The sequence below is a fragment of the Cetorhinus maximus genome, chromosome 15 (assembly GCF_964194155.1).
Source record: "Cetorhinus maximus chromosome 15, sCetMax3.hap1.1, whole genome shotgun sequence".
In the NCBI taxonomy this organism is placed as follows: domain Eukaryota; kingdom Metazoa; phylum Chordata; class Chondrichthyes; order Lamniformes; family Cetorhinidae; genus Cetorhinus; species Cetorhinus maximus.
Genome location: NC_135893.1, coordinates 77,004,320 through 77,015,981, shown reverse-complemented (window position 1 = coordinate 77,015,981; position 11,662 = coordinate 77,004,320). Strand labels below are relative to the sequence as shown.

The following is an 11,662-nucleotide window of genomic DNA, read 5'->3' as shown; positions in this document are numbered from 1 at the left end:
ATCACCACATTACCAGAAGGATATGGAGGCATTGGAGAGGGTGCAGAGGAGATTTACCAGGATGCTGCCTGGTCTGGAGGTTATTAGCTATGAGGAGAGGTTGGAGAAACTCAGATTGTTCTCACTAGAGCGACAGAGATTGAGGGGCGACTTGTTAGAAGTTTACAAAATTATGAGTGGCATGGACAGAGAAGCTTTTTCCCAGGGTGGAAGAGTCAATTACTAGGGGACATAGATTTAAGGTGAGAGGAGAAAACCATAGAGGAGATGTGCGGGGCAAGTTTTTTACGCAGAGGGTAGTGAGTGTCTGGAATTCGCTGCCAGAGGAGGTGGTGGAAGCAGGTACGATAGTGGTGTTTAAGAGGCAGCTTGACAAATACATGAATAGGATGGGAATAGAGGGATACGGACCCAGGAAGTACAAAATGTTTTAGTTGACGAGCAATATGATCGGCGTAGGCTTGGAGGGCCTAAGGGCCTGTTCCTGTGCTGTACTTTTCTTTGTTCTTCTATTCACAATGGTGTGAACCCTATTATTTTGGAAAGTTGATGTAGAAGCTGGAACACCCATTGTCTTTCTTATTAGATTATTAGGCATTTCCAACAATGAGCACTCGCTTAGTATTGCGATACAGTGTCTGCATAGATTAAGTGCTTGAACCCTCAACCTTCTCCTGAGGGGTAAGAGTGCTACCAATGAAACAAAGTTAACACCTCAATGTCTAAAACATCATTGCTTAAATTATGAACTGAAAAAGTACAGATCTAGAAAATCAGCGTACAATTTAATTTCTTCACAAGTCTCTGAAGTTCTTAAAAAACAAATTGTTCCAAATGTTCACATTTCCAACTGTGCGGGGATATGGAGGAAGGGGGAAAAAAGACAAACACAATTAACGCAAGGTGCACGAAGTGCTGAAGCACAAGAGGGCCTAACACTCTCCCTGTAAAGAAAAACAAAGACGTTTCTCTTATGATTAGTATGTTACTATTACACTTCATTTGAAGTGGGGCGAAATTACACCACGCTACGTAGGAGAGTGTTTCTTAAATGAAGAGTAGCAATAAAAGGTAACATATACAGAATCTCACACACAAAAAGATCATAACTCACTGCTCAGAACCATTAGTGGGACTGAAGGAAAGTTTTAATGGTTAACTGAAGTATTCTAGACATTATGCCTTCACTTTATCAGTTATAATTGAACATGAATGGGCAATTTCCTCCACCATGGCCAAACCGGTGTTTCCTTTTGTTAGACAGATCAGGTTGCAAGCTTTTATTGAATGGACAATAACAGAGGATTTAGCATAAACTCAGGGAATACGTGGTCCAGATTCAAACTTCAACACCCATTAACTGTTCTTGAACTAATTAGCTCTTTATCAATTTTGAATGCCAAATCACTTTAATATTCAGCTAACCGGTTGCTGGAAGCATTAAAGCATAATGTTTATTCCACTGTTTCTGGGTGCAAAAGTCTACACAACTTCAACTGAAGTCACAAATCTACTGTTAAAAGATGATAGTCTATCCAGTAACACAAGCATTCTACAGTCAATATATTGGATGCACCAATTACTAGGAAAACAACAGACAAATATTCTGATAGATCGATAGAGTTATACCAAGTATTAAATTCAATAGGTTTATAACTCAAAGTATACTCAATAAACCATTAAGCATACATTTTTGCCCTTATTTCTGTAGTTATGAACTCAGCAGTAAAAATACACATCCAGAATGGAAATCTTCCCCAATGCTACAACAAGGCCACTTCCTATGTTTTAGGGATGTCAAACATGCAAAGGCTCTTGTATTTCTGCAGAAGTTCATTCTTGATGCGAACCTGATCTCGCAAATTCTGAAGCTGCAGCTGCTGTTGTTCAGGACTAAGATCAATCCCAGGCATCGCCAAAATCATTTCCCGGGTCTCCTGCAGCTTAGCCTTCAGTTTATTGAGCTCTTGGTGCACATCTTGGCTGTCTTTGTCCATGCTGCACACAATAAAACCAGTAGACAAATCATTACATAGAATACTAACTTTTGTAATAAACTGATTATAACAGCAACATTAGATGAAATTACTGAGACCAGAGGATAAAAGTATCAGTAAATTAGCATGTAATGTATTGAATTATTAGACCGTTTCAGCAAATATCATAGCATGTTTCAAAAGAATTTTTGGGCTTCATTGTGTGGATGAAATGCCACTATATTCCAGCAATGTCTAAAATAACATCCTGGTTTGCTAACAATTCCTATCCATTTTAGAATGCACCACAGCCAGAAAAGGGCAGAGAGACATCAAAAACAATGCAGTTTGATGGCTCAGTGTGCAAATAAACCACATGTTGTGGTACAAAGGCTAGGAAAGGCTGAGATTCAATTCCCAGTCAAAGACTTGGTGTAATGTAGGAAATGTGGCAGATTGTATGATCAGCAATGTGGTAATTACCAGTGACCTGTCTTTTGTGATGTTGGTTGAGGGGTAAATATTGGCCAAGGCACCGGGGGATAACTCCCGTGATCTGTTACATTCACCCGAACGGGCAGATGGGAACTCGGTTTAACGTCTCATCTGAAAGACGGTGCCTTTTGACAGTGCAGTGCTCCCTCACTATTGCACTTGAATGTCATAAGAACATAAGAAATAGGAACAGGAGTAGACTATTCGGCCCCTCGAGCCTGCTCCAGCACTTAGTAAGGTCATTGCTGATCTTCTTGTGTTTCGATTCTTGTACTCAACTCCTGGGGTGGGACTTGAATCCAGAACTGTGTGAAATCAGAGGCAAGAGTGACACCAACCAAATCATGGCTGAAATTAAAAACCTGCTACATTAAGCAACTGGTTTAGATTTAAGACTAAAATGTTGCCACACAGTAAAGCAAAATCCAAAACAACTGGATCAGTTAATCCACATTACAGGGTTTCAAACTCTAAATTATGGTCTCAGGCCCACAGCAGCAGCAGGAATGATCCTGTCCTCCTCTTATTATTGCCCCTTTCCCTTCCCCTCACTATTCATCCTCCATATTTTGCCTCCCCTCCCTCTCCATTCCCGCTCCCCTACCCAACTCACACTCTGCCATCGCTCCTCTGCCCCACTTCATCTCCCCAACCCCTCTTCGTCCACTCCTCCCTTCCACATTCCCCCTCTCCAGTCCTCTCCTCTCTCTCCAACCTCCCTCCCCCTCAACATCCCCACCCTCTCTCCATCCGCCCTCCACCCCTACAGCCCCCTCCCCTTCATGCTCCCCACTCACCATTCCCCCTCCCCGGCCCTCTTCCCCCTCATTGTTCCCCCTACCCCCTCCCTTTCTCCATCTCTCTCCTCCCCCTCTTTGTCTCCCTCACCATTCCCCTTCCCTACTTCCATCCCTGTTGCCCTCACCATTCCCCCCTGACTGTGTACTGCCCACACCATCTCCGCTTCCCACTCTCTGCACACCCCCACACACAACATTCCACCCTCCCCACCCCCCCTTCCACTCTCTCCATTCCCCACATTCCCACCAACCTGACCCCCACACTCTTGATACTCCATCCCCCCTCCCTTTCGCCATTCTCCCCCAACCTCAACATTACCCTTCTCCACTGCCCCACCCCCAATCCGTCTCCCCTACTCCCACGCCCATTCCCCCTCCCGCTCCCACTCCCACTCCACTGTGACCGCCCACCCCCGTTCACCGACCCCCCTCCCACCCCCGTTCACCCATCCCCCTCCCACCCCCGTTCACATATCCCCCTCCCGCACCCGTTCCCCACGCCTTTCCCCCTCCCACCACTGTCGCCCCTCTGTTCCCCTCTCCCCTCCTTTCCCCCACAAACCCCTCCTCCACCTTTGCCCCTCCCCTTTCCCTCCGCTCCCCCCTCATTCTCCTCTCCCCCTTCCTCCCCTCCATCCTTGTTCTCCTGTCCTTCCCCTCATTCTCCCCCTCACCCTATTTCCCACCAACCCCATCTCTCCCACATTGCGTCCCCACCCCTCCCTCCCCCCATTTCCCCCTCCCCCCATTTCCCCCTCCCCCTTTCCATTTCCCCCTCCCCCTTTCCATTCTTCCCTCCTTTCCCCTTCCATATTCCCCTCCTTTCCCTTTTCTCCTCTTCCCCTCCATACCCCTGCTCAACTCTCCACACCATATGCGTTCCTCATTCCTTTCCCCCCTCCACCCACACCCTCCCCCCTCACACCCTCCCCCCCACCCCCACCTCCTCTCTCCACCCCCGCCGACCGCCTCCCCGCATTCCCTCCACCCCCGCCGACCGCCTCCCCGCATTCCCTCCACCCCCAACCTTCCTCTACCTCCCCCTCTCCCTCCACCACCCCCACCCCAACCTCCTCCTCTCCCCTTTCCCCCTCTCCCTCCGCCACCTCCCCATCTCCCTCCGCCACCTCCCCCTCCGCCACCTCCCACCTCTCCCTCCGCCACCTCTCCCCACTCCCTCCCCCCCTCTCCCTCCGCCACCTCCCACCTCTCCCTCCGCCACCTCTCCCCTCTCCTTCCCCCCTCTCCCTCCGCCCCCTCCCCCCCTCTCCTTCCCCCCTCTCCTTCCCCCCTCTCCCTCCGCCCCCTCCCCTCTCCTTCCCCCCTCTCCCTCCGCCCCCTCCCCTCTCCTTCCCCCCTCTCCCTCCGCCCCCTCCCCTCTCCTTCCCCCCTCTCCCTCCGCCCCCTCCCCCCCTCCCCTCTCCTTCCCCCCTCTCCCTCCGCCCCCTCCCCCCCCTCCCCTCTCCTTCCCCCCTCTCCCTCCGCCCCCTCCCCCCCCTCCCCTCTCCTTCCCCCCTCTCCCTCCGCCTCCTTCCCCCCTCTCCCTCCGCCCCCTCCCCCCCTCCCCTCTCCCTCCGCCCCTTCCCCCCTCTCCCCCCCTCCCCCTCCCCCCCTCCCCTCTCCCTCCGCCCCTTCCCCCCTCTCCCCCCCCTCCCCCTCCGCCCCTTCCCCCCTCTCCCCCCCTCCCCCTCCCCCCCTCCCCTCTCCCTCCGCCCCTTCCCCCCTCTCCCCCCCCTCCCCCTCCGCCCCTTCCCCCCTCTCCCCCCCTCCCCCTCCGCCCCTTCCCCCCTCCCCCTCTCCCCCTCCGCCCCTTCCCCCCTCTCCCCCCCTCCCCCTCCGCCCTCTCCCCCCCTCCCCCTCCGCCCTCTCCCCCCCTCCCCCTCCGCCCCTTCCCCCCTCCCCCCCTCCCCCTCCACCCCTCTCCCCCCCTCCCCCTCCCCCCTCCCTCCCCCTCCGCCACTTCCCCCCTCTCCCCCCCCTCCCCCTCCGCCCCTTCCCCCCCTCCCCCCCCTCCCCCTCCGCCCCTTCCCCCCCTCCCCCCCCTCTCCCCCCTCTCCCCCCCCTCCCCCTCCGCCCCTTCCCCCCTCCCCCCCCTCCCCCTCCGCCCCTTCCCCCCTCCCCCTCCGCCCCTTCCCCCCCTCCCCCTCCCCCTCCGCCCCTTCCCCCCTCCCCCTCCGCCCCTTCCCCCCTCTCCCCCCTCTCCCCCCCCTCCCCCTCCGCCCCTTCCCCCCTCCCTCCCCCCCTCCCCCTCCGCCCCTTCCCCCCTCCCTCCCCCCCTCCCCCTCCGCCCCTTCCCCCCTCCCTCCCCCCTCCCCCCCCTCCCTCCCCCCTCCCCCCCCTCCCCCTCCGCCCCTTCCCCCCTCCCTCCCCCCTCCCCCCGCCACCTCCCCCTCCCCCCGCCACCTCCCCCTCCCCCCGCCACCTCCCCCTCCCCCCTCCCCCCGCCACCTCCCCCCGCCACCTCCCCCTCCCCCCCTCCCCCCGCCACCTCCCCCCCTCCCCCCCTCCCCCCGCCACCTCCCCCCTCCCCCCCTCCCCCCCTCCCCCCGCCACCTCCCCCCCTCCCCCCGCCACCTCCCCCCCTCCCCCCCTCCCCCCGCCACCTCCCCCCGCCACCTCCCCCTCCCCCCGCCACCTCCCCCTCCCCCCTCCCCCCGCCACCTCCCCCTCCCCCCTCCCCCCGCCACCTCCCCCTCCCCCCTCCCCCCGCCACCTCCCCCTCCCCCCTCCCCCCCTCCGCCACCTCCCCCTCCGCCACCTCCCCCTCCCCCCCCTCCCCCTCCCCCCCCTCCCCCCTCCGCCACCTCCCCCCTCCCCCCCCTCCCCCCTCCCCCCCCCCCCCTCCCCCCTCTCCCCCCTCCCCCCCTCCCCCCTCCCCCCCCTCCTCCCCCCGCCACCTCCCCCTCCCCCCGCCACCTCCCCCTCCCCCCCTCCCCCCGCCACCTCCCCCCTCTCCCTCCCCCCCCTCCCCCCCGCCACCTCCCCCCTCTCCCCCCGCCCCCTCCGCCAACTCCCCCTTTCCCCTCTCCCTCCACCACCCCGACCCGGCTCCGAGACTCTCACTTACCATTTAATGATGTCGTGGACAATAGGCAGAAAGGAGCAATCCTCTTGTTTGATTGATCCCTTCACCTCTCCCGCCGATGCCGCCGCCATCTCTGCCGACCTATGACCTTCTCCATCATCACCGGGCGAATAGACCGTATTCATTATTACGTAACCCTCCGTAACTTCCGGAGATCTGCGCAGCCGCAGTCCTGCCCTTTTTGTTCTATTTTATTGTGTTTCACAGGCGCAGGGGTACAGTGAAAGGGAAAAGCATTCTCAGCATTTTACAGTCAGAAGATTGTTGAAGAATTTTCTATTGAAAGTCCAATGAGGACAAAGGAATGTGCAACATCTCTCAAAATTAAAAGCTGCTGGAAACATTCAGCAGGTTTGGTAGCATCTGTGGGGAGGCAAAAATGGTTAATTTTTCAGGTAGGTGACCCTTCTTCAGAACTGGGGGAACTTAGAAACGTGGTAGTGTGAGGCAGTGAAAATCTATGATAGTATCACAGTATCTTTACAATGCAGAAGGAGGCCATTTGGTCCATCAAGTCTACAAGAGAGATTAACCGACAAAAGGTATGACAGTGGAAGGCAACAAGGGATGGGAGTGGAACAAGTAAAGCAAAAAATGTTAAAATTGAGTTCAACAATATCAAATCATAACCTCTGCCTCCATTTTTTGTCAATGGCAGCTGTCATTGATAATTCCACTTTTGAAACATTTGGAAACAAAAGACATATCCTTTGTTGAGATCATGTACAGGTAGTATTCACAGTATTTTTAGTTTATATCTGAAAAACCAACCTTTTGTTCTTTCCTCCCCTGGAAAGATTTGATATGTCACCAGGGGATGGGACACATCTGAGGATACTAGAGGAATCAGAGTGTAAATTGCAGTGGCAATGGCCATGTCTTCCAATCCTCCTTAGTTATAGGGATGATGTAAGAGGACTGGAGAATTGCAAATGTTACACCTTTGTTCAGAATGGGTGGAAGGGTAAATCCTGAAACTACAGGCCCATCAACATTAATGGTGTGGAAGCTATTAGAAATGATAATCTGGGATAAAATTAACAGTCACTTGTACAAGGGTAGGCTAATTATGGAAAGCCAGCATGCATTTTTAAAAGGCAAATGGTTGAGATTTTTGATGAGGCAACAGAGATGTTTGATGAGGGTAATGCATTTGATGTGGTGCATATGGACTTCCAAAAGGTGTTTGACAAAATGCCACAAAATAGACTTCTCAGCAAGTTGTTCCTTTCAGGCTAGGAGCTATTCTCTGTTGCACTACCCTCACACAAAACCGTGGTCACCAGGTCAGTAGCCAATTAAAATGTTGTTGCCAGGCAGCTCCCTCAGTCCAGGACTCTTTTCTGACACCAACCTGTCTTTCATGACACACACTGTTCCAGGACTGCAACATTGTACATATCTCTCATCCTGTTCCAGTGGACATGTCTTTCAAACTGCAGCCTTTGTAATCTTAATCCACAATCCAACAGGAAATAAAAAGATATATACTTTGCAACAGTCCAACAGAAATAAAACGATATGATCCTTACATGTCTCCAACCTTAAAAGAGATGAAATGCCATTTCAAAAATGTGTTTCAGCAAAAGGTGTGTGACACATGGACAACAAAACACGAGACTTAATTTCATTCATTCTTCAGCTCCTGTGCGGTATGCTTTTATAATTATATCAGCTACCAGGCTTAGTGGATTTTTCATGTAAACTCTCTCAAAAGAAGTATGTGTTTTTGTTTTCCAGATGTTGCACAGTAAAGGATCATTGAGAAATCCGTTTTTTAAAAGAATAAACAATGTCCCACTTTATATCAAATGTTATCAGAGCTGAATTGAAACCTTTGCTAAATAAATTGCATCAAACGCCAACCTGTGCCTTACAGCAGCGTGTATGCATTAATATAAAAATGTGTACACTGCATGTGTTGATTTTTTGAATCCCATGCAAGCCTTGCCTATAAGAACAGTATGCAATAAATTGTCCAGAGGCTGCAGGCTAGATTCAATGGAGATATACCTAGCAAACTCTGAACTGTGTATAAACTTGAAAGCAGCCCACTTAAACTCGAAATTTACAGTGGAACAGAATGCTTGGAAATGGCTGCAAAGCAAAGATAGTTCAAGCCATGGAAGTTCCTAGATAATTAAGCCATAAAGCCTTGATGTTAATTACACCAGGGAGATTTGTATACAGACAAGGCATTTTGTAATGGTGTCATAAAATCATTTGCAAAACTCAAAACAATTTAGAGCAACATTTAATGGGACATAAACTTGTCATGGTTCCCTCCAGAAAACATTGATGGATAAACTGGGAATGAGACACAACATGAGGGATATAAGAGCAGGAGTAGGAAGGAGATTTTGCCTTGTGAACCTATTCCACCATTCAATTGGATCATGGATGATGGGTATCTTTACACGCCTTGGTTCATAACCTCTAATACCCTTACCTAACAAAAGACAATTAATCTCAGTTTTGAAATTTTCAGTGGACCCCAATCTCAACTCTTTGGTGAGAATTTACAGATTTTCACTACTCTGAATGCGAGACAATGCTTTCTAACATCAGCCCTGAACAGCCTAGGTCCAATTTTAGGGCTTTGCTCTTTTGTTCCAGGCCAAAGGAAATCCTTTCACTCTATGCACCCCATCAACTAAACTCAATTAGATCACTCATAAGTCATAGGAACATAGGAATATAATCTAACCTGCCGTATTTAAGAGAATACAAGCCTAGTCATATGCAGCCTGTCTTCATAATTAAATCCTTTTAGTCCTGAATCCGTGTTACATCTTCTCCACATCCAATATATACAGTTAGTCAAACGCTCGTTTCTGTCTACTTTTCTGCTGTTTAGCATGCATATAGTATTGAGTAGTAGCTTCATCAGGTTGAGACCTCATTTTTAGGTATGCCTAGTGCTTCTCCTGGCATGCCTCCTGCACTTTTCATTAAAGCAGGATTGATCCCTTGACTTGATGGTAATGGTAGAGTGAAAGTTATGGACGGTTATGTTGTAATATGCCTTTAAGGGATAGCAGGATGACATCACTAGAAGGGAAGTATGTCATGTGATCCAGTCTTAGTTTCACTTTTGCCTTTGACAGAGCACACTCACAGCTCTGCTGCTGATGTCTTCACCTATGTATAATTGTTCTCATGTGCCTAGTCTCAAAAAATGAACCCACAACATGTTTACCTAATCCCTTACGAGGGGTTGATGCCTTTATATCGTTATAAAAACATGACAGGCCACGGGTTTAAATATAGCAGTAAAATAGAAATCTGGTGCTGCTGATGCACTTTATAGGTGCCCAGTTTTGAGCTGCTACCTTTGTTCTGAATCTATCTTATTTGGCACGGTGGTAGTGCACATAACAGGATGGAGGATATCCTCAGTGTGAAGACAGGACTTTGTTTCTACAAGGACCTGTGCGGTGGTCGCTCCCAACAATGCTGTCATAGACAGATGCACTTGCAACAGGTAGGTTTGTGAGGACGAGGTCAAGTAAGTTACCTTGTGTTGGTTTTCTCGCTATCTGCACAAGTTCAGTCTTGTAGCGATGTCATTCAGGACTAGGCCAGCTCATCTGTAGTGGCGCCATAGAGCCAATCTTTGTTTTGGATGGAAATTGATGTCCCCCAGCCTGAATACATTCTATGCCCTTATTACCCTCGCTGCTTTCTCCAAGTGGTGTTCAACATCACTAGTTCTGGAGTCCCCACCCTCTCATCATCCACCCTGTCAAATCCTTTAAGAATTTTAAATGTTTCAATGCCATCTCTTTCATTCTTCTGAACTATTCCATTTTACTCAATCTCTTCTCAATAATCCTGTCCTCCCAGGGATCAATCCAGTGAACCTCACTTGCTCTCGCTCTAAGGCTTTACATTGATCAGGATAAAACAGTGGATGTAAAAAGAAAGGGAAAATTTAAAAATAAAGAGTAGATTTGGAAATGAAAAGCACAATGGAAGAAAAGTGTTTTAGGGAGTTTTCTTGGGTGGAGAGAACTGAATAGAGAGAGTAGGACCATTGTGACTAAATGAGGAAACATCAATAGTGAAGAAGTCAAAAACAGTAAGCTTGGTGTTAGACTAGAAGGATTTGACAGAGATGGGAGGAGGGGTGTGGGTGGCCTGCAGGAATCTGAAAATTAGGCCAAAAATTTCAGTCACCTCCCTAAGGGTTCCATGGTGCCAGAACTGAGACCAAGAGAGAGAGATAGAAAGGCAGTGCTAGTACTCTGACCCCCTGGCTCACTGTCTCCAGCTTTTCCCCTGTGAGAAACTTCACTCTTTTAAAAAGCCTGTGGCAGCTTTGAGCAACCAAGTTGGAGATCAGCAGACAGTTCAATTCAACAGCAGCAGCGGAGAGAAACAGAGTTAACGTTTAAGCTTGAGGTGAACGGTGAACAGTTCTGATGAAAGGTCATCTCAATCTGAAACATTAACTCCGTTTCCCACTCCACAGATGCTGCCTGACCTGCTGAGTATTTCCAGCATTTTTTGTTTTTATTTCAGATTTCCAGCATCCGCATTATTTTGCTTTTGTAAGAGTCCAGTTCAGTGTTGGACACACTGAATACTCAAAGCCATGAGCAAAGGCCTTCAATAAGCCTTTACAATAACACTTGCAAGTGCCAAGTGACCACATATCACGTGATCAGATGTCTCATCATTTGACCTCCAGGAACAAGTCCAACTGGAATTACCATCAGTATTGACAACTCGAGAGACAGAATCATTTTGCTGTGGCAAGTGTCCTGAAGGCGGTGCCGGAAGGGAGAGGGACTTCCACTCGGAGGTGGGATGGCTAGCCACACACAATCACGCAACGGCCAGCAAATCAGCTACGCATAGTCGAGGGGCATGGCCGATTGTGTGGTGGGGGCAGGCAGGAAGTCGCCAACCTTGCCGTCACCTCACAGTGGTCCAAGGTCCAGGTGCCATATTTAAGCAGCACCCAGACAGGCATCCACTCCCTGCAAGTTAACAGCTTCATTCCTCCTGTCTGAGCGGAGGATTTTGAACTTGGACTGCTGCCACCCACTCCCGACCATTGTGTTGTTTCTTTTCCTGATGTTTACTTAGTAAATAAACATTTTGGCTTCAACCATACATAAAGAGTTGGCTCACACAAAAATCCTTAGGTCCATTTATTAAGGCTTTGAGAAATTGGCAGCAGTATTACACAGTTGGCAAACTAGTACACATATCTGAATTGGCAGCTTTCTCAGAAGAAAACTGAGACTAAGTCTGAATCATATGATGCATTGCATCATTTCCCCTCTAGTAATGTGTAC

General features: G+C 50.4%; 1 protein-coding gene across 1 annotated transcript; it reads right to left on the bottom strand.

Moving 5' to 3' along the window:
* Nucleotides 1-766: 766 nt before the first annotated feature.
* Nucleotides 767-6,466, bottom strand: med9 (mediator complex subunit 9). The gene is made up of 2 exons (XM_078558688.1): nucleotides 6,339-6,466; nucleotides 767-1,998 (listed from the first exon to the last, which is right to left on the bottom strand). The coding sequence occupies exons 1-2, from the start codon at nucleotides 6,425-6,427 to the stop codon at nucleotides 1,782-1,784; spliced, it is 306 nt and encodes a 101-aa protein (XP_078414814.1). The 5' UTR covers nucleotides 6,428-6,466; the 3' UTR covers nucleotides 767-1,781.
* Between the last annotated feature and the right edge of the window lie 5,196 nt (nucleotides 6,467-11,662).